The 24585-nt window shown below is 38.7% G+C and overlaps 1 protein-coding gene across 5 annotated transcripts in view; it reads right to left on the minus strand.

Moving 5' to 3' along the window:
* Positions 1 to 265: 265 nt before the first annotated feature.
* Wnt2 (Wnt oncogene analog 2) overlaps positions 266 to 24585 on the minus strand; it is a 181442-nt gene continuing 157122 nt past the window's right edge. For 3 of the 5 annotated variants that reach the window (XM_083131872.1, XM_083131847.1, XM_083131881.1), the window contains exons 3-5: positions 9491 to 9759; positions 2638 to 2968; positions 266 to 1776 (exon numbers count right to left, since the gene is read on the minus strand). In XM_083131872.1, the coding sequence (XP_082987998.1) occupies positions 1598 to 1776; positions 2638 to 2968; positions 9491 to 9759 (779 nt within the window). In that variant the 3' untranslated portion in view covers positions 266 to 1597. The remainder of the gene's footprint in view (positions 1777 to 2637; positions 2969 to 9490; positions 9760 to 24585) is intronic. The other 2 variants (XM_083131864.1, XM_083131856.1) reach the window with 2 other exon arrangements.

The following is a 24585-nucleotide window of genomic DNA, read 5'->3' on the forward strand; positions in this document are numbered from 1 at the left end:
TATATATATATATATATATATATATATATATATATACTGATTGCATCTTTAGTAAACTTGTCCACCCTGGGTACCCTTATTTAATATTTCAATATATTTTAAAATAAAAATATTGTAAGAACCTAACATTTTGTTATGTTATGTTTAAACGTAGAAAAGATCCTTACCTGGTACTAAAAATAATGCATAAACCCATAACATGTAGCTGGAAAGTGTTACATATACGATTTTTACTTCTACCAACAGACAAAAGCAGCTGTTTGATATGCACTTTCTCTATACAAAAATTTATTTTTCAAGAATACAAGTTTTGTGACACACACACACACAACCATTCATACAACAAATTACATCTTCATTTTTTCTATAAGCAACACTATTTCACAGATACAATAAATTAAGAAGCGAATTTACAATTATATATTCCACCTTAATGTGGAACGGAAACAGTATGTCACACAGTTATTATTATACAACCTTTGACGTTTGAAACATCAAGAAGAAAGAAAATTAATCATATGCTAATATTAAAAAATTGAACTTCCCATTGAAAGAAATGTATGTCATACGATTTATAATGAGATGAAAATGTTGATTTGTGCTAAATAGCTCATTACAGGTAATAAACAACACATGAACACAATGTAATTTTTTCAACTATGTCGTGTCCTGTAAGGAAATGTAGTAACATAAATAGAACATTAGGTTGTTTTAAATGGTGAATCAATATTTCAGTAAAGAAAATAAAATGAAATTGTGGATAATAGTAAAGGGAAGACTTGTGGAAATGAAAATATGGGGCTTTCTTCAATAAACATTGTTTTAATACTTGTTCAAAAATGTCTTTTTATGTAGTAGGTTACTATAAATAATACTAATGAATTTTCAAGTTCGAAGCTTGTTAGAAACTCATTACCATAACTGGACTCTTATAACGCAACATCCCATATTTATCTAATGAAAATCTTATGTAACTTGTGCGTAAACTATATTGCTAACAAGAAAGTCTAATGCACAATTTACAGAATACCTGCTTTAACATTATTCTGCGAAATGTATGAAAAATATACACCACATTTTTGGTAGTACAATGGATACAGGATTTGATCATTTGCTATCTGGCATAAAATTATGTGCACACACAAATTATCTTACATATTAAAGAATCTCATTATGTAGTTCTGCAATTTTGCATACATTTACTATAGTTCGTAAAGTACATTATTAATAAACTTGAGATACAGTTACTTTACAGAATTTGTACAATAATTTCAACAATGTAATTGAATAATTGCTTGGTATGGTAGAACATTCGGCATTTACTAACACGCAACACTCAGAAAAGTCTATAATAATTAATTTATTCACTACAAAAGACATGTAGAACAGAATTACAAAACACATTGGCACTGGTAACATAGTTTACTTCTTCATGCTGCAGTATTTTCACTCTGACGTCACAGAGGATGTGTGCACTTAACTGAATCTGTTACGTGAAGTTATGGATACAGTTGGTAAAACCCTTCCTCATGGATGATGTTCAGTGCAAAACAAACTGGTATCCATTACACGCCTATAGTTTACTGCAGAGGCACTATCACTTACATGTATATTCCTCTGTTCGTTCACTGCAGGTGCTGCATTCGACATAACAGCACCAGTGGAATTTGCAGCGACATTGCCATGTGCGAGTGAATTGGTGGGTATTGTAGCCTCTTCCACAGCACAACAGATCACAACCGTCAGTTCCTGCTGTGAAGAAAACATCTTGGAAAACTGAAGTGCAACAAAGAATGAACACATTAAATTGAAGATATACGTTAAAACTAAAATCACATGTACTAACATTGTATTTTTTTTCTTTTTTACACAAATGTACGTTTTCCGAGTAATAGCAGTTACTACAAATCCGACTATTCAGGTTCCAAAAACGTATAGAACAAAGTTTCTACAATGAAAACTGTCATAAAATAACTATAGTAACACTCACTTATAAAACTCAAATGATCATATTTCATGAGAGATTGACATGAAAATTGTTGAAAATATGCTCCGAGATAAAAATGTACAAAGTAAAAGTAAATATTTGCCATAACTAACAATTTAAAATATTACAGAAACATCAAATCTAGTGGCTATAACACAAAATGGAACTTCATGCAACTATTTATTATTTATAACTGGTTTTCTAAATTGTAGCCTAAAAATCTAATAGCATTACAACAGGAAGTTTTCATACATAACTCACTGCATTTTCTTGTAGATGATAACAGGACCATGAAGTTCATGTTATAATAGAAAGTTGTGTGTACAAAAAAAGGAAACAATGCTTATGAAAGATTAATTGATATTTTATGCTAGTAGTGAACTTTTTTATGGAACTTTTCATTATATATTCGCTTCCTTGATACATGTCTTTCATGCCAGTCATGGGTATTCATCAATATCATCAAAAGTATTCTACACCCAATGGCAATGTTTGTAGAAGTAAAATTATTTATATTTAATGGAAACATGATCCAAAAGTTAAAGAAAACACCAAACCCTGTGAAAATTTTAGAATTACAGTACTGGGTACATGCTTTTGCATTGTAACAATATCAACAACAACAGAATATGTAACAATGCCAAACTTACCTTTGGATGATCTATTACACTTCCTCCCCTCTGTCCCCAGCGACCCCTTCGACAAGTCCCTCTCGCAGTAGTTGGGGGACTTGTTCAAGTACACTAACTCAGATCTCCGTGGCTTCCTGTGGGGTCTTCGAGACTTCTTCAGCGTCAGATACAGAGGTCTTCTTAACCTCTTTCCTTGCACGGATAGAACCGCCTTGGCACGTTGATACTTCAGCATCACGTGGTCTCCTATCTGCCGAAACGGAGGCAGGGTCTTCCAACAAGTCTTCATGGTGCAGCTACCCGATACCCCGTGGCATTTGCATTCCGTTAGGAGATTCATCTTCACAGCCTGCAAGGGGAGAAGAATAACCATTAGTCTCGAAACTCAGTCCAGAGAGTTACATACACTCTACGAGTACATGGTGTTCCGCATTGGATCAAGTATCATTGACAAATATTTGCCATCATCCCTTTCGAACTTGTAGGTAATACAATGATACTATGCTTCCAATAACAGTGGACTAAATACACAAATTTGAGTGGACGATTCGCCACAGGTTCTGAGCCTGGGATTGGATTTTCCAATAGGAGTATCCTTCCATCAATTTCATTTAATGATTAATCATCCTCATTGTTTCGATTAGCCAACAAAGGGGGACGTAAAATAAGAAATAACAATAAAATAAAAAGCAATGGTACAAATGGTCGTCATGGCAATGAATATGTCAGACATATTCTCCATTGCGAATGATTGCTCGGGATATAATGATCGTCAAAGCAACGAATAGCTTGGACAGCTGCTGTTTCCGTAGCGAATGGATTGCCCAGGATATAAATGGTCGTCAAAACAACGGATAGCTAGGATATATGTTTCCATAGCGAATGATTGCTCAAGATATAAATGGTCGTCATAGCAACAGATAGCTCGGACATCTGTTTCCTTAGTGAATGGTTTCCCGAGATATAAATGGTCGTCATCGTAACGAGCAGTTCGAACATGTGTTTCAATAGCGAATGGTTGCCAAGGATATAAATGCTTGTCATAACAACGGATAGCTCGGACACATGTTTACGTAGCGCATGAGTTTGCGTAAATATACCCAATATAGTTGTCATAGTAACGAATAACTCCGACATCTGTTAATATAGTGAATTTCTGTCAATATAAAAATGAATACCATAGCAACGAATATTTAGGATATCTGTTTCCATAGCGAATGGTTGCCAAGGATATAAATGCTTGTCATAACAACGGATAGCTTGGACACATGTTTACGTAGCGCATGAGTTTGCGGGATATAATTGGTCGTCATAGCAACAAATAGCACGCACATACATTTCATAGAGAATGGTTGTGTAATGGTCGTCATAACAACAAATAGTTCGGAAAAGTCTTTCCATATCGAATTGTTGCCAGGGATATGAATTGTTGAAATAACAATGAATAGCAGTGACATCCGTTTTCAAATCGAATGATTCCCAGGGATATAAATAGTTATCATAGGAACGAGTATTTCGGACATCTATATCCATAGCGAATGGTTGCCCAGGATATACGTATATATGGTCCTCATAGCAACGAACAGCTCGAACATGTTTCTATGGGGAATTTTATTCCTAGGATATATATGATCGCAATGACAACGAATAGGTAGGACATCTGTTTCCATAGCGGATAGATTTCCTAGATATAAATGTTAAATGTCATAGGAACGAGTAGTTCGGACATGTGTTTCCACAACGAATGGTAACCCAGGATCGTGTGTGATCGTCACAGGCTCCAACAGCTGGCATTTATGCTTACGTAAGGAATGGTTGACTAGGAGAAAAATGGTCGTTATATCAACAAATAGCTCGCACATCTGATTCCTTAGCTAATGGTTGCACAGGATCTAAATGATCGTCATATTAACGAATAGCTTGGAGATATGTTTAGACAGCCAATGGTTGCCCCGATGCGCACAAACACACAACACAAGCTCATTTTACATAAGAAATCCAAGACTAGAAATTCAAAAAAGATCTCTCTTCTACAGACTTCCCACACAATGTAATGACCTCCCATCAAGTATTGATATATTTAACTCGGAGTATGACTTTCGGTCTTCTATCAGAAGAAATACGTCTAAACAATATGAAATAGTGCCAACTTTTACTTATTCTTTGTTAGGTCCCGGGTTCGATACCCGGTGGAGGCACATGGCACAGTGGTTCGGATCCCACTTTAAACCGTAGGTCCAGTCCTGATTAGCCTTACTGTGCATAAAGTGGACTTAAAACTCCAACTCATTGTCATAGTGTTTCCATAGGGAATTATTGCCCAGGATAGAAATAGTGGTCATGGCAACGGGCATTTGTTTCCATAGTGAAGAAATGGTTGTTGTGGCAACGAATTGCTCAGTCATCTGGCCATCTGTTTCTATAGCGAATGGTTGTACAGGATAAATGTTTCGTTGAGAATATAGTATATAATGGTAATTAATTTTACTTCCTTAGAAGGATTAAACATCTTGTATGATAAGAAATTCATCTTCAGGGCATCTATCCCTTTCTTTTTCGCCTTTAGATTGCGGCTTCTGATAAGGGATGAGTCGCCCCGAAATAAAATTCTGGCTACGGACCTGATTACATTATTTAGTCTCACGTGGAACTTTTTAATATATATTTACATGGGCTATGTATTAGGACAGCTCGTTGTCCAGGGAAACACACTTATTTACTTCATTTTTAATTAAAAATGCTAGTCTTCGGGCACGCGTTACGTATGAAAGGTGAAATTTATCATAACAATTGGTTTGCAAAAGCTTAAAAAAATCATCACCGTATCAATTTTCATCTCTTGGCACCGACTAACATTCTATTCCCAACGTTCAATTGGCGACCCGCCTCTTGGGAAGGTCGCCCAGGCCAGTTTGAGGCGCGCAAAGACTGCTGGGTAGGACACCGACGTGCCTTAACAATCCTTCACGGTGTTACATGTGTTTTCATGTACACTCATGTTAACACTACATCACAAACGCTGCACAGAGAATGGTTAACGAGGCAGGTGGCTGCAGATAAATATGTCAACAGTCGACAACACCTACCGGAGAACCGGCTGGGCAATATTCATTGTTGGTGAAACAGGATACCACAAGAGGAAGTGCCAATGGACAGATTTATGGATTTTCTTTAATCAGTACCCACGGTTGAAATCGTTACACTTGTACTTTGAAATAATCTCTCAATTGCTGCTTAGCTTGGCAGTCTTGGTTTACCAATTATTTCCCCCGTGCTCTATATCATTGTCTCTTCTGGGTGCTGAGTAATACATTATATTCGATACTCCAGCATACACAAACAAACGTCTCCATAAGTTATGGACAGCAAAGACGCCCTCTATCAATTGTTGTCCCCGCAAGTGCCAATTACTCCTAACTGCATGACGAGAGGAATAACGATGCGATGCAGATGAAGAGATAACCATTAAGACGGACCAGTCCTGTATCTCTTGTCAGCCATAAATATTTGTCAGGGAGTCTCCTGGGTGATTTCACGCAGCTTGTTAATCGGTGACATCAGTGGATTCGTCTTTTTCTGAGGAATTCATCAGTTGCGCAACAGCACGTGGGCGATTCGGTCAAGAAAATGGCCGACCCGTGGAGCTACACCCGTGCCTGTTTGTTTTCAGTCCATTTCATGATCAGATAGGCTAATCGATGGACCCTTAAGCGCTATGGAGGTCAGAGTCCCCTTTTGGAGGGTCTTGACTTTTTTTAAGAAGATAGGTCAATATAATTATTTCTCTCCATTTTCTAGCAAATATAGCATTCAAAATACTTTGTAAAGGGTAGAGCCTCCCCTCATAATAAGTTGATGGAAATACCAAACATATATTTCCCGATAGTGACCGTTTCCTATTTTCGAAACACCTTTACACATACTACATCCAATTATTATTCGACACTTGCATAATACATACAGCAGCGTCATGAAACGATTATAATCAATAAGTGTATTTTAAGCAAAAATTACATATCTCTGAATCTTGCAGAAACGATCATAGTTAGAGAAGAACTATGTCACCTTGTACTTTGTTGCAAATTAACAGTAATATTAATTTAATATGGCGACAATCGTTTCAAGGGGCGCCGCGACGTTTACTCTCGTCAATTTCTGGCAACCCTCTTCACGCCATATGGTTCCTGAAACTTGTTTCTAACAAAATCACTCTTCTTTTCATTATGTAGCTTGGAATATGGAAGGATATGCTATACTAAATTGTAAATAAACTTGATAATTGATTGATTTGGTTTATTTTACTTCACTTTTCTGTCACTTTTGACTAATCGCGAAGATGAGGATGAGTGATGACATGATGAAATTGATGAAGAAAATTGATGAAGGGACACTCACAGGGAACACCCATGTTCAGGTCGGAATTCGAACCTGTGATCTCTGGTGTCGTAGCGCGCTGTGCTAACCACTCTGTCACGGAGGTCGGCTAATAAAATTAATGAAGAGAGCTGGGAGTATATTACTTAAAAGGGCCTCCTGGATGGCGTAGTGGTAACGTCATCACCCTGTAATCTTGGGTTCGATGTCGGTAGGATTCACATAGTGGTTCGGATCTCACTAAACTGCAGGTCCATTTCAGATTAGCCTATCTGTGCATAAAGTGGACTTAAAAATCGAATACACTGTTCGAAAGAAGGGGGAAACTCTTCTTAACTACATAGGTATAATTGTGCACTCGGTAGCATGTAAGTCCTAGGACAAGAGCATAAAACCAGTTGAATTACCTGAATTACTCGAAAAGTGACACCGGTTGTTCAGCTACATTCCTCAAGGGTACAAACGTGTCACCTTTCTGAAAGAAACTGAAATAAGAGAAAGAAAAAAAAGAAGACAGGAAAATAATAATAAAAAAAGGGATCCTTTTCCCTGCCGTGCGCTTTCTAAGCGGAAGAAAAATTGAAAGCTCTTGTCCAGAGCGTTAGCTTTTTGTTCTCGTAAAGAAGACTCTTAAATACGTCTTAACAAGTACGGTCGGCCGCGTATAACTGATGGCGCTATAAATCACATGTCGGGCCGTGGAGATGATAATTACCAGTCCCTCCCGGGTTCTCGTGGTTCCTCCACGCGCGCTCGGACGCTGACAACACCTCAGCGCTCCGCTTTGCTCCGTCAAGGAAACCGAGACGAGACTTGGCACGCTCTGGTCTCGAATCGCATCGCCTCGCGGAGGGGGAACATTGTCTCTACTTCCGTTTTGCGCTACTCGACGTTACCTTTCTGCCCCTTCGGTTAATCGCGACAATGAGGATGGATGATGAAATGCTGACTTGATTTGAGTTGACTGGTTTCTCGTCATTTGGCGTCGGTTTTTCTGCCAGTTTTGGCTAATCGCGACGATGAGGATGACAAATGGCACGAAGAAATTAATGGAGGGATACCAATGGGAATATATTTTCACGAGCAGGGACGGCATTAAGGGGGGCGTAGGTGGGCAGTTTCTCCCCACTTTTGTCAGTTTTGCTCCCGTACCAAGGCCTCTTAATGCTAACCTTGTCTACCAAGAGAAAGTAAACTGTCCTTGCACCCCGTGCGCAATATTAGGGTATGTCATAATAAAGAAAAACAGGAAAAACGGGAACTCAGGCAACAATGTAGCAAATGCTGAAACATAGTGTACGTATAACTAAATATGCTCCGGGCCAAGGATTCATCCCCCTTATTTTACAATCTATCGCTAAACGGAATTAGCACGAACGAAAGTTTTGTTTAAAATTCATTTGATATAAACAGGTTAATAGGGACTGGACCCACAGTTTAAAGTAGGGTGCCAACTATTGTGAAATGTGCCTTCACCAGGTTCAAACTGGGATCCCTGAATTGCAAGGGAACAGTCTTAGCCACCATAGGCGTGCGCAGACCTTCTGATTAGGAGAGGGGGGGGGGGGTAAAATTGTGGAGAATATGAAGTAAAAAATAAAAACGTAACAAGAAACACTCCACTTATAGGAAGAGAGGAAAGAAGTAAAAAAGGCAAAACAACTCTTTACAAAAGTGAAAAGAAATTCTCTGCTAGCTAGAAGGAAAATATTCTACGAAACAGAAGATAAAAGCACTCTGCCTAGATGAAGAGAAAAAGAAGGCATCTACTAAAAAAAAAAAGAAAAATATCTAAAATCAATCTAAAACAAGAGAGAAAGAAACTGCTGTAATTTTCCAGTGTTTGCGCACTTAGAATCCAGAGGTCCCAAGTTCGAACACATGGATTTATCGTTGTTAGTCCCTTCATCCATTCATCGTCGCGATTAACCCAAGAGTTAAACATCGTAAATGACGTAAACACACACACACACACACATGTAGGTATATATTAACACAAGGTAGAAAATAAACTATGTACTGAAATTTTCTCTACCCTAAACAAGATAAAAAGAAGAATTCTACTTAAAAGAAGAAAATTGCGCTCTACTTACAACAAAAAAGGAAAAGAGTTATCAACTTCAAAAGATGAGAAGTTACCTATCTAAAATATGAGAAAAAAGAGTCATCTATATATACCTAAAACAAGAGAGACAAGAATTTCATTGTTAAAAAAAAAGAAAAGTCAATGGACTTTAAAAAGGGCGGACTGGTATTTTATTGTCAATTACTCGAGAAAGTAGTTCGGTATTCGCAATAATAAAGTAATAAATTTGGAAGCTTCTTTTGTATAAAATTGAACTAGTTAGGTAAACCCTTTGGCTTCCAACATCGGCACCATTACATTGCTTTCGGTAGACTGTAACAATGCCTCTTCCTCTTGTTAGTTGAGAGAGAGAGAGAGAGAGAGAGAGAAAAAGAGGTAATTCATAGCGAAGTAGAAATGAATGAGTGGTACCTTCCTCCCTGCCTTATTGTTATGGAGATTCATAAGGCTCCTGGCGTCCCCTTCCATTTCGCGGGCGTCGACGAAGCGTCTGGCGAACTTCATCCCGTAGCCAATGTCTGCGCTGCACCCTCCCCACTTCCAACCGGCCGCCGAGAGCCGTCCTTTGTGCCTGGTGTCGCAGCCGCAGGTGGAGATGTTCCCCCTGCTGCACGCCTGCGTTATTGCAAAGGCTACTCCTGCACTCGAAATGGCGTATGTGAATGCTGCTTCTCGACTCGCTGAAAAAAAGAAAAAAACAATTACATCAATACATAACAGTCTGCAAAACTAAACTTAGTCACCAACCAAAGGCGTCGCCACTGGGTAAGCGAGGTGAGCTCTAGCCCACCCTCTCCCTCCCAAATAGAACACTAAACTTTTCTGAATTATTTATACTAGAGCAAGAATCTCTTGGATTTAATTCAGTCAGCAAGAGAAAAATTTTCGCCTGTCAAAACTTGAAAAATAGGGGTAGGAACTATTGTTAAAGGTCTACTTTGTTTCCTGGAAATATTGTTTGCTTACGAGTAGACATCCAGAAATGCACAATAATAAAATACAATCTCAACATGTAATATACAATGCCAGTGCCTGCCAGAAAAGTATGCTCGAGATGACATAAACATTGCCAAAAATGTATCTATCTCTCAAAAATGACGATTTTTTAATGCCTAAACAAATTGTCTTTAAATAAACAATTATTTCATGATACACATTTTTATATATTCGAGGAATCTTACATTTTTAAAATAAAGATGCTAAATCATCAAGCCTATTTACAACAAATTATTAAAAAATATGAAAAAGTAGAAATAAAAGAAGAAAAAACAAAGGGAGGAGGAAGGAAGGTAGATAGCAGGAAAGGAAGAGAGAAAGAGAAAACATTAGACGAAAAGGAAGAGAAAAGGAGGTAGGAAATAAAGAGTAGAGCAAGGAAGACAGAGGAAGAGAGACAGAGAGAGGGGGAGAAAAGGAATTGAAAGAGAGACACGAAAATAGATAAATTAAGGGATAAAAAGCAAGGGAAGAAAAGTGACAGACGAAGACAGAAAAGGACGGAGAACTCAAGAAAAAGAGATAGACAAAAGGGAAGGGAACAGAAGAGAGAAAAAGAGAAAAGTAAGCGAACGAGGGAAAGAGAAAAGTGCATGTGTGTGTGTGTGTGAGAGAGAAAGAGAGAGTGGGGTATGTAATACAGATTACAATCACAAATAATAAAAACACGAGCTGCTCATGCCGACCTCCGTGGTGCAGGGGTTAGTACCTACAGCATGTTACGACTACAGGGGCCCCGGGTTCGAATCACTCTGGGAATGGATGTTCTTTGTGAGTGTCCCTTAATCATATCATCACTCACACTCATCTTCGTGATTAGCCATAAGTGGCAGAAAATCGAAGTAAAATAAACAATTTCCTTCAGTTTTGTAAATTTATGTAATCATGTATATATCCATATGAACAATGATTAAATGGAATTTTGGAAAACTAATGAGAAAATAAATTTAAATTAGAAACCATAAAACAATTTCAAAACCGTCTTTTATATGATAGCGAATGTTGCACTCTTTGTCAACATGATAAAACCAAAATAAATTTATCACAAATTAGACAAAAATATAAATTAATCTTACTAGACAAAATTGGAAGTGAAGAAATCCGAAATAAATGGAAGGTCGAAGTAATGGTGGAAGACATTTAAAAATATCAGTTGAAGTGGAATCAACATGTTCTTAGGATGCCAGGTAGCCGTTTACCTAGAAAATTATTAAATTACAGGCCAAAATGAAAAAGAAATTTAAGAAGACCATATCGCCGATGGAATGGTCATTTTTTGTAGTCACAGAACGGGCTTTGGTTACCCAGACCTACAAGAAGAATAAAAAGAAGAAAGTAACGTTGTAAACGCTACAAATTTAAATAAATGTTTTTTAAAAGCTGGAAAACCCTGGTTCGAGTCACTGTCGAGCCTGCAATTATCACTGAAATTTCAACATAGTACATCTCCTGTGTGTTCCAAGTCGTAAGGTATCGATAAATACCAAATTCCAAGAACCATATTGGATCGTAAGGGTAATCCAACGGTAGCGGAATAGGTGTTCCAGAAGGGAGCTTGTGTTCCATTTTCATTTGAATAAAGTTCTCGTTCGCACAGATTCCAACCTACGGATTTCTCAATATATAGACAACATTTTTTTTACGATCTGGCAATTACATAAAATACCTGGATTCGAGCCTGCATGGATAACATATAAGAACCTGTTCAGTTTCCAAGAACCTGCTCCTATTTTATTCATGTAAAAATATGAGTAGATACTCAGTAAAGTAGTAGGTGTTGTTTTTCTGCGCAAGTGGTCGCTTTTATTCAAACAACTCATTACCACTACCCACCGAACAGCAGCTTAACTTGGTGCCAAACTTTGCGGGGAGAGTAAAACATGAACCTGAGGTCCCAGAAGGGTAACAAAATTACCCTTACCTTGTAAATTGTAATAAACCTGAAAATTGTGGGGGCGAATGCTCCCTTGTCCCCCAAATTACGCCTACGCATCGCCACATAACTCAAACATATCGTCTTGTCATGGTTATTAATATCTACACCAACGCTGATAAATGGCAATTCTTGATAACTCTTATTCATGAACAAAAATTCCAATTAAGGTCGTTCTGTTAACATGCGTGATTATGAAGATAAGACTGAAAACTTCAAAGCGTAATTATATGTGGCATATCAGCGCGCATAAGGTATTGGTGCACGAGATGAAAAGATATAATTCGAACTCGCCTCTTATTAAAAAACAAAAACAAAGGAATAGATAGATGTGATGGAATTTTCTCTGCCGACAATCCACATATTAACGCGTAAAATGTAAAGCATAATTTAGCTCATAATATCACGCCTAAGGTTTCCTTTTCATGTTCGAGAGGCGCCAAAGATAATGACTTTTTAATCGAGTTAAAATTACAGCACACCTTGGTCACTTGGTCATTATCTTATATTATCAAATATTTGTACCGTCCATAGGAGTGTCACTGCACGAAATGCCTTCAACTGAAAAAAATAGCTGATTTTGGATCGAATTTAGCGAGGTGAGATTTTCATCTAAAAAGTAGCACGAAATTCTTACGAGATAAATCCATGCGCAGATAACAAGCAGGCACGCGTATTTAGCTTAAATAGTTTATTTTCAAGGTGATCGAACCTTATGTGCAAATTCTAAACGTTCATGTCAGATAAGAAATTCCATTGTATAATGAGAATTTCCGACCTTCCGCCAGTTACGCTTGTGAATGCATCCTAGAATCTAAACAGCGGTAAGATACGACAAAGGAACAAAATTGTAATATTTAATAACTTAAACTGTGAAAATATCCTCACAAAATAAAGTTAGGGGAAAAATAACTGTATGTTCTTGTTTCTGAAAAAACGCACATCTTAAATGATGTGCCTCATGACCCCCTTCCCATTTGAAAGTCTGGAAGTAATTCCAAAATGGTGGCCTTTAAGATGGCCGCCATGATGCATACTGGCCCCATCTGGTGTGCCCCACCCCCATTACCCATATCCAAAGTTTCATCGTTCAACTTGAAGCCGTTTTCAAATTAAAAGGGTGGTGCTGGACTTTTGCCTCACCCTGTACATTCACCGGCATGAGAAACGGGACACCCATATCCTGAAATACTCTCTTCCCTGCATGGCGTTAACGTTATGTGTGTTGCCTAAATATACGGCGAAGAAAGGATTTTAATAGGAAATTTTCAATGGTAAGTTCTGCCACCACGTTAGAGTTAGACAATACACATATTGTCATGCAGGGAAGCGAATATTTCAGGATATAGGAGTCTCATTTTGTTATTTCCGGTGACTGTAACTATGGATAAAAGGCAGAGTTCGTCACACAGCCTGACTACCGTCATACAACGCGTTCGACTGTGTTGCCATCGTAGGGGATGCTCGTTAAACAAAGATGTAGTTCGCCATTTAAATTGTATTTACCTCGATGCATGAGGAGCAGAGATCAAGAGAAAAAGGCTGAAGAGTAGTCAATGGCGTATGAGAGATAAAACAGGAAACGTTAGGGCAGCAACAGTGACCACAGCGTGGATTATAACGGGGCAATAAACACTTCAGCTCTCCTTGTCGGCAACACTCCTCCATATCCAAACCTTGGTCGCAGGTGCTTGCTCACTGGTCGCCTACAATAGCTGAATAAACGCGATTCTGGGGCTTGGCGTACAGTCTAGAAACTCGTGGGAGCTGACCAAAAACTCAACCTAGAAGACTGTCACCTCCCCTGCTCCCTTTTGAGTGTGGGGTCCTAGAGGCACCTGAGCCAGCCACCCAGGTGGATGAACAACCATCTCCTGGACCTAATTTCGTTTCTTGTTACTCAATTCTCGAGTTCCCCGCCCCTGGTCCTCAAGGTGTGGCCTTCCCATTGGGATGCCGGACCGGTGGTCCCGGAGTCGTTTCGTTTCAAGAAATTGATGCGCTGACCTGTGCCGAGGGAGCCTACACGCGGCAGTGAAATAAATAAAGGTGCTCCCAAAATGGACGGGTGAAGCGTTATGTATCAGGAAGGAACCAGAGGTCATTGCTGGCCGAAATTTATGTACGAAACCTGCTGAGGTCCACGGCTTTCCCGGCCTTATGAACATTAATTAACTTCATATGGGGCGTGCCGGCTTTTCTGAACAATATGAGAAATTAGTGAGACGTGGGCGGAATTCCTTCCAGGGTAGAACGCAACGCTAATTGGCCTCCAAATGACATTGCCAAGGCTGTAATGTACAACATCAGCATGTTCGAAGTGGCACATGCCTCCTCCCTGTACAGTTAACAGGCATTTTAAGTATTTCCCCCTTAAGGTCATTAGAAGTATTTGAGATTGCATTATCATCCTGTGACAGACCTTCAACATATTTTATTATCTTGTATCACAAAACTAAACTAAACTCCAAGACGCAACAGCCTACCCTAGTCCCATCGCCGCTGTTTTCTAGCTTTTACAACCAAAGCAAGCTCCTTGTACTTTTAAAGTAGCTCCACAATTCTAGGATGTTCGGGAAAAAGCACATAACTCACAAAATGCTATTTCTATTGCATTCATTTAAATCACACTGAATCAATTAAAGAAAAAATATAAGTGTGTGTGTGTGTGTGTGTATATATATATATATATATACACACACACACACACAGGGCATGTGTAAAGTTTCTAAACGGCGACGATCCAACATATATATCATAACTGTAATGTCTGCTATTAAAAGCTCCTATAAAATTGCATTTCTTGACTTCAGAGCTTTTTCCCGAACAGTCTATAATTACCCTCAAAATACTGGATCAACACATAAATTTTGGAAACACCCATCGGGATTCGAACCCAGGACCGCTCGCGCAAAAAGGTAAGCGCAATAGCGAACCCCCCTTATATCAGTGCCGGGGAAAAATGTCTAAAAGATGCAATTCAGCAGAATTTGGAAACTTACTTCTGAAAAGTAACCGAGTTACTTCATTCAGTTAGTTACAGTAACTTTATTGCAAGGACCTTAGGGGGCGGGGATCACGACCTAGCGTGGAAAATTAAAAATCAACCTAAAATTATGTAATCAACACATATCATTTCATTTCAGTTTCAATAATTCATGTTCATTATTATAAGGGTTGTTATGTAATAGTTTGATATTTTACATATGTATTTTCGGTACACCAATTTACATGTTTGGAATCTTATTTACTTCTGATACATCAAAAGTTCAACACATATCGATTGTTCACATGAGATTATTTGACAGACACTTAGGTCGATATATTTTATATCATGTTATATTAGTATCGAAGTTGATCGAAATTGTTTCCGTTCTTAGTAGTTTCTGAGAAATCGATGCATATCGATTGGTTTCGATTATTGACCACAACGGACAAATGCGTGGGCCAGTAGAGAAGACGGATATCGCACCAAGCAGAAAATTGACGGTTCTTTCAATGAGCCAAGTTTCATATTTGCAGCTCAAATGGTTTCCGAGATATTGCAGCTTTAAAAAAGGTCAATTGTTCGACCTCCGATAGACATCCAGTAGGGGTCAATCCAAATAATTGACGTGGCTTTAAATTAGAATTTGATAGGCCTTCAATTGCAGAAAAAACTGATCTAATTTGTTGTCTCTCAAGGCACGATTTGAGCCAAATGTCATGTTCTTAGCCCTGGTATTTTCTGAAAGTGCAAATCAACAAATAATTGTCGCGAGACATGGGGGAGTATTGTGTCTCCTGAAAGACCAACAAGAAACTCTATATGTTTACACCTGAAGGCTATCGGTGATGACGAAGAAACCTGAAAATTTAAACCCGTTACATCATCTACTACATCACAAGCCCACACTCGCACCTCGCCTCTCGGCCAGGTGGCTGAGGCAAATCTCGTCACACCAGCGCCACCTCTGCGCATTACCTCATTTTCATAAACCATTTCTAACCTGGTCATTAGGTAATACTACACCCATCAATCACTTCGGTGCGTTGGCTATCGGCTTTCAGTGGACGGAGTCGTGGGATGTTCCCTCCTCTCCTTGCCCTGTTAATTTCCGAAGACAGTGTTGCCGAACCCGAAGGATTTGCGGTACGTGGCGATCACTGCGTGTGATGGTTTTCGGTTATTGATCAGTTTACTGGTTATTTTTTATGCTCAGATCGGCTAATCGAGACTTGTCCTGCAGTTTTAAGTGGGATTTAAACCACTATATACCTCCGGGGATTGAACCCGAGACCCATTGATTACATGGCATTACGCCATCGGGGACGCTCAGTTCCTTTAATTAGCAAATCGTGCACAGGCGTGGGGAAATAACATCGAGAGTGGTGGCAAAATATAGAAGTGACTGCTAACAAAGAAGTTATATCATCTCCCTCCCTTCTACGACCACCACAATGGATGCTATAAATCAGTGGGTGTGGATATATGAAATAATCTAATACATCTTCCTGGCGATTCAAATAGCTACATGAGAAACGTAAGTTTGTCGGAAAAAATCAAATTTCCTTCTCACAACAAACTGTATGGAACTAGATCATGTCGAATTTCTAATGTTAATGTAAGAAACAAAAACAATACCTTATCATAGGCGACACCAGAAAATTATCTAGAAGGGGTCAGGCCATTGATAATAATAATAATAATTGCAATCATGGTTACTATTATTATAAAATATTATGATAAACTAATACGAATAAACCAATTTTATTCCAAAACTATTATTATTATTTAAATGGGAGTCTTTTCTATTCAATCCAGTAGATGAGTCAAGCCCCAGCACATCTCTTTTTCATTGTTTTAAATAATTAAAACAGTTAGTGTAACTATGTATAGTTATTCTATTTTGTTATTAACTTTAACACACCTCGTTCGAGAATAAGTTTTAAAACTTAGGTAAAAATTTTAGTCATAAAGTTTATGTTGTGTGACCTCTCACATAAAATTCTATTTTTTTTTTTAATTTCGAAAATTTTAACCTTTGGAGTAAATGCTAGAACATGAAACACGACTTGGTTCCTTATTTTACACACATTGATTTCGTACTAACATAGTTCTAAATTTGTTTATTCTGTTCGAATACTAACTGAGTTTTGCTTCTGTAACAATAAAATTACAAGTTTTCTACTTTTTTGTAACTTGAAATGAAATATGTCAATTTTCAGGGAGGTCGACTAACCTTCCCGACGTCCATTCACTGACGCCCTACAATCTACAAGATTTACTTAACTGTCCAGGAATTCATACGTTTCCGGCTATCGAGAAACAAGGAAAAATTCTTCGGTTCAGTTGAAAGTGATCGACAGCAAAGGCTGCCGGAATGAACCAATTTACAAAGTTGCCTGGGAGGTGCTGTTCGGCATTGACACACAATGAGACGGAGAAAGGGGAGATAGAATGGGGTTTCGTATGGAAACTACTTCTTAAAAACCCTCAGAACCCTGGTTATTCTCCACCCCCTTCCTTTTACCATACCTAAGCCTCCCCGAAACAAAATGATTTAATGCCTTGGGCCCTTTTGTTCAGGAAGTCACAGGTATGCATCCTTTAATGGGAGAGGAGAAAGTTGCGTTGGGGCGAAAGACAAGGAGGAGTCACCGAGAGCAGAAACGAAAAGATAGTTTACGACAATGGAGGCGTGGCGGAATCGAAATTTACTGGCATTCCTCGTTGCTGACACAAGTGCCCTTGGGCGAACCGAATACTGAACGAATCAATTAGGCCAGCCTAATTTATAGCATCTGTTCAACCCCCTTTGCAAAGGACCCTCCCCTTCTTCCCCTCGCATTAATTGGTGATCTACGCTTCTTCTGCTCTCGTCCTTTCCCACCTCACTTTCAGAAAAAAAAAATCTACGAGTATCTAGTACGACTGGTTGGCTGCGAACGGGCAAGCTCTCCTTGCGGAGAAGAACTTGAAGAACTTTTCCTTTAACTTTTGTTTTCAAGTTTATTTTATGAACAGTTGCTAATCCAGACTTTAACCACTAAAATTTCTGCCCCTAGCATGGATACGTTTCTGAGACTTCTGTTTTGATAGATTGATTGATTTAGTTTATTTTACTTCGCGTTTTGTGTCTCTTGGCTAATTTGTGAAGATGGGGATGAGTGATGAAATGATGAAATTGACGAATTGACATTCACAAACAACCAAGCCCGAGCGGGATTCGAACCCGAGACCCTTGGTTCTGTTTTGATGCTACACATTTTGTAATTAGAATGAGCAATGAAAACATCTCATTTCTAGGAATTTCCGCAATGACAAATATGAAGCTGAAAGTTCAGTTCGTATTCTTCATGTTCCTATTAAGAACTGTCCATTTTAGTTTTCGAGAATGGAACGAGCACTCATTAAAAATGCATAAAAAGAGAACAAGAACGAAATTAAATCCATCTGCTTTGAAAAAAAAAAACAATCGAAACCAAGAACGGAATTCCCTTCATTTACTCCATGAAATCAAGATTGAAACTCCATTAATCTAATCCAAGGAAAAAATCAAGAACGGAATTCGACTGACTCACCCACTTCAATGATTTCAAGACTGAAACTATTCTTCTGCTCCAGCGAAACCAAGAACTAGATTCCACTCATCCACTTCAACTAAATCAAGACTGAAACTATTCTTCTGCTCCAGCTACACCAAGAATGGAATTCGACTCATCCACGTCAATGAAATCAAGACTGAAACTATTATTCTGCTCCAGCGAAACCAAGAACTGGATTCCACTCATCCACTTCAACGAAATCAAGATTAAAACTAGTCTTCTGCTCCAGCGAAACCAACAACGGAATTCGACTCATCCACTTCAATGAAATCAAGACTGAAACTATTCTTCTGCTCCAGCGAAACTAAGAATTTGATTCCACTCATCCACTTCAACGAAATCAAGACTAAAACTATTCTTCTGCTCCAGTGAAGCCAAAAACTGGATTCCACTCATCCACTTCAACGAAATCAAGACTGAAACTATTCTTCTGCTCCAGCGAAACCAATAACGGAATTCGACTCATCCACTTCAATGAAATAAAGACTGAAACTATTCTTCTGCTCCAGCGAAACCAAGAACTCGATTCCACTCATCCACTTCAACGAAATGAAGACTGAAACTATTCTTCTGCTCCAGCGAAACCAAGAACGGAATTCGACTCATCCACTTCAACGAATGAAACTATTCTTCTGCTCCAGCGAAACCAAGAACGGAATTCGACTCATCCACTTCAACGTAATCAAGACTGAAACTATTCTTCTGCTACAGCGAAACCAAGAACTTGATTCCACCCACTTATTCCTAAAGAAATGAAAAAGAAACTCCACTCATTTACTTCAAGTGAAATCAAAAACACAAGTCAACATATCCCTAATGAAATCAAAATCGAAACTCCACTCTTCTACTTCAAGTTAAATCAAGAAGTAACTCCACTTATCTACTCCTGATGAAATCGAAATCAAAACTCCACTCACCTACTCCAAGCGAAACCAAGAACGGAATTCCCCTCATTTACTTTAAAATACATAAAAACCGAAACTGCTAATCCACTCCAAACAAAATAATTCATGAAACTTCACTATTTTCTCCACAAAGGAAAAAAGCACAAAACGTCACACTCCTACTACAAATTCCATTTTTCTGCTCCAAAAGAAACGACAAAAGAACATCTGTAAAATTGGCTACAGCTTGGCGTGCTATCACATGAATTCCGTCTAGGGCCTTCTGGATATCGTAGTGGTAACGTTATCGTCTTGTAATCAAGGGGTCCCGGGTTCGATACGCGTTGGAGAGACGTAGTGGTTCGGATCCCACGTTAAACTGCAAGTGCAGTACTAATTAGCTTTTCTGTGCATAAAATGGACTTAAAAAACTCAAGCAAACCAAATATGTATATTGTACGTTTGTACGCATGCACATTCGCATGGTTTGAATTGTTTCAGCCGATGCATCCAGCTTCTACATATTCCTATGTCTTGCTAACTAAGATTGATTGGTTTGGTTTATTTTACTTCGCTTTTATGCCACTTTTGGCTAATCGCGAAGATGAGGAGGATGAGTGAAGATATAACGAAATTGACATTCATAAAGAACACCCACGCCCAGGCTGGGATTCGAACCCGCGATCCCTGCTGTAGTTGTGCATGTGATAACCACTCCGTCGCGGAGGCTGGACTTCGTTAATTAAGCACCAATTAAACTTCTCCATCACCTTCACGACTCGCGGTGGGAGGCGGGGGCACAACAACTCATGTAACCGAAGGACTACAAGCGTGGTAATTAATCCATTCAAACACGAGATGGGCGTCAACATTAGTGCATAAATAAATCACTGCGACCTTCTTCCGTTCGGCCTCGGGCATCAACGTATAGCATAGCACAATTTACACACAGCACAGGCGAACCAAAACACAAATACTAATGTTCACCTTGGGCGGTCTGCATATTCAAACTCCCTGGAGAACGTGAGGCAGATATGAAAGGATAATCACTCCTATCCCTCAGGAATAAATGTCGGATTTCAAGCTCTTTAAATGTTCACCAACTGGGTCCAGCAGCGCAGAATGAGGCGCTGGCTTTATATGCAGTTCGCAGCGTGAAAGACGATATGGGAGACTATAAAGACGCACTAAAACCAGGGAGTTTATTATGTATTAGAGTAACGAAGGAGGTTTAACTGGTAGATATGAGGTTCTGCTATTGGAACTGATGTAGCGCCTGTGTTTTATGGGAGCCAAACCTGATTCTGAACCTGGTAGGCTGAGTAATATATTTTTTGTCGCTTTTATTGTCTTGCGTGTACGAGAACCTCTTGGGGGAGATTTGTGGAAATGCTAATCAAGCAAGTGTCTGATGTTGTGTATTGAATGCATCGCAATATATTTTTACTAGCTCGGTGCGGGTTGCACAACGCACTGAAATATGCACCGTACTTCTACAAATGTGTGCGCTTTTGAGGTAAGTCTTGAAGCTTTCCCGGCGACGAATGATGAAAATATTCTCTCGGGCTATCGACCAGGTGAGTTGTGGAAAGGATTCCAATAAAGTGCAGTAGGGAGAGGATTTCGCTCGAGCGCTAGATAGCGTTCGGAATTGTGAACTTCTTCGCTCGAGCGAATAACGCTTGAACAGGCAAACCGAGCGGTATACGCTCGAAGCCCAGTACGTAGTACTGTACATTGGGATGCATACGTATTAGCAGGCAAATTGTGCACCACTAATTTCACTGGCTTTTCTCTTCGTTGTTGGTGTGTTGTTTCAGTTCTTGAACTTCTTATTACATGAAATGAAGTGAATAAACATGTTAATGAACAATTTTCCTCTTATTATTTGTGCTTTCCACTGTACACTATAAGCGTAATTTGTCTATGGTAGTGGGCTCTCAAAATGAACCATGAAGTGAAAGATTCAGTGAAATTGAAACTTACGTAAACATAGTAATCATCTCCATGTTAAAATGTAGTTTAGTCTATCTTACCAATACACAATGATATATGAAAATTAAATAGATGATTGTGGGCTGAAACTACTAAGGTGGATATTTTACATGTGTCTACGATTATTGTCACATTAAAATGATATTCCATTGTGTCCGTTCGAGCGTAGGAGACTCGAACGTGTCCGAGCGAGCGAAAGTGGTCCAATTTCAAGCTGTCGGCAGCTAACACCACTCTCATCTTCAGGGTAGTATTTTCATCGTGTGTACTTTTGTTTTTTTAAGATAATTTCGATGACGAGGATAAAGGATGATATGGGGAGATTGTCGAAAGAACAAACGCAACAAACCAACTACTGTATATGCCACGACCGGAACTCGAACTCAAACCTTTCGGTAATGGTGCCGCAAGTCTAGCTCGGCCAACGAAGTGATGTTTGTAATTTCGCCAAGTTCAATATCGGGTGTGTATATATACAAAACCAATAATCTATTGCTAATAGCTAGAGTCCCCGATTTTTCGGTGTTATTGGTTTCCAATAGTGGTGTTATTTTTAATACTTCCCATGAAATTAATGTTTTTATTTTAGCACACTCTTCTGCCAAATATATCTAAAATTATACCTTCATTGCGCTTTTAAACCGGTATTTTAATTTGTAAGTAACTCTTTAAATTTTTATTTCTAACTGTAACTAGTTACTTTTACAGGAATTCTAACTGAAGCTAGTTACATTTATAAGTAATTACTTTTCGCACCAAGTAATATAATTCAGTTACTTTTAAAAAGTAACCTTCAGAACACTAATTTTTTGTATTGCATCTAACAGATGTGTAGCATTAAGATATAACATATCAAAGTAAGCCGTGTCGAATTACAGTCCATGTCGTGTCGTGAAAGGAATAAAAGCAGCCAATGAAAGCTGACATTTCCGGTGCTATCCTTGTAAATCAACACTTTTCCATTCCCCGCTTGAAACAACGCGTAAAACGTGAAAATTGTGGCCCTGGACAAAAAGAAAATACAAGCACGCATGCCACAGGGTCCTTCGTGACGTAACGCATAAATAGGGATACAATTATGTCTCGTGACAAACTGAATTATGCTATAAATACCTAGGAACCGGCTCTCGTTGGTGACTTTCTAAGAAAGAAAAAATAAGCATGTTTTCTCTATTTTTTGTTCTTCCGGTAAAAGAGATCGAAGACTTTACGTCTTTCCTTGATGCGAAATATTTCCTGATGTCTACAAATATCTGAATGCAAGAATTCTGATTGGAAATTCGTCGTGTGAGAACCAGAAAATTTACAAGAGAGAGGAAATAATGTATTCTCAGGAATATGTCTGACTGTTGAAAAGAGCCAGTAAGTTGGAAATGCGTGACTCCACCTTACTGCTAAGGATTGGAAGTGGAGATATACTGATCTGACTCCAAATCTATCACTCTTCAGAAAAGATTATTTAAAGAAAACTGAAAATCGCATTTTTGAAGATCTGTTCTTCTAGTTCTCTAACGAAGAAATAAACATAAATTATCCGAAATTGGTCTTGAGCTTTTTTGTATATCGTCGCTACATTTTATATACATAACTACAATCATCAATTCTAACATATACGAGTATGGGATACTAGTGCACCTTATTATTGCCGGCTCCAATGGCGGAGTGGTTAGCAAGCACGCTACGACGCCAGAAGTCCCGGATTCAATATCATCACTCATTCTCAACTTCGCGATTAGCCAAAAATGGTAGAAAATGGAAGGGAAATAAGCCAAATCTATCAATCGATGGATACAAGTACCGTGCTGGCCGTCAAAAATGAGAGAAGTATCCACTGGTGGTGGATAAAGAAAGGGCGTTGCAAGTACAGTCACGGACACTTCTGGATTGTAACGATTCCATTTACTTTCAATAGAATCGTTAAAACCCAGAAGTGTACAGTCACTGTACATGGCTGCCGTGAAAATATCATTAAACAGCGATGCCAATATTTACAATATTTTTATCACTGGACTCCGAAATTAGCACGTTTCCTGGATTGTTTTGTAGAGTAGTGGTCGAAAAGGTTTGGTTATTCAAATGCTTTTGTTGTCAAGTTCCCTGATACTACTAATCGCAATCCAAGTGACCTGGATATGCAGTAGATGTAGATGATAATGGATTTGGTAAAGCTTAGGTCTTCAACGGAACCGCAGTTCGGTATCTTTGACACAACCCCAGAGGAAGCAGACCGGACACGTATCTGGTTTCGAGTCACCACCTGTTTTTCGGAAAAGCGGTGTTGTCACTTTTGTCTGCAGTGTCTAGACATCCATTCATTCACTGCGGCTTTATACTCCCAATGTCTTTATATTGTACCAATAATAATAATAATAATAATAATAATAATAATAATAAAAAAGCACAACACAATAACACAACCTAGCAAAAATAACGCAACCACAACCTTACGTTAAGAAATCTCTAAATATACTGAATTGGCAACGTCTCATTTACTCCACGTGGATTTGAAAAGTACTGTCATTCCTTGGACGGGCGCTATTGGTGGGAAACGTTTGAGGGGACTATTTACTGGACTCCACGTGGTCTTGACATACGGTTGTTAGAGGGAAAACTGATCTTTCGGAACTTTGAAGTAAAGTGACGTTATGAAACACTTGGATCTAAGAGCAATATATCTATATATCTACGAGACTAAAACAATGCATCGCTTATGCAGATGACATCTGTAGCATTCACAGCAAGATCTAAAAAATCCTTAATTGAAACATTTCAACTGCTGAAACTTCAATCCAAGGGAATTGGCCTTGTAATAAATGCACAAAACAAAGGCCTACCTAAGATGTGTGAGAGAGAAAGGTAGACCTGACCATAGATGATGATCATATAGAACAGACAAAATCCTTCAAATACCTAGGATCAATAGTGAATGGAGATAACACAATATAAGAAGAAATCAAAGAGAGAATTGTATCCGGAAACAAAGTTTTTTATGCCTATTTGGAGCTATTCAAAAGTAAACAAATATCAGAGAGTGCCAAACGGAGGCTTTATTATACCATAATAAGACCTATAGTTAATATGCATGTGAAACATGGACACTCAAAGACTCC

This window comes from Lepisma saccharinum, chromosome 1, assembly GCF_977018435.1.
Source record: "Lepisma saccharinum chromosome 1, izLepSacc3.1, whole genome shotgun sequence".
NCBI lineage: Eukaryota > Metazoa > Arthropoda > Insecta > Zygentoma > Lepismatidae > Lepisma > Lepisma saccharinum.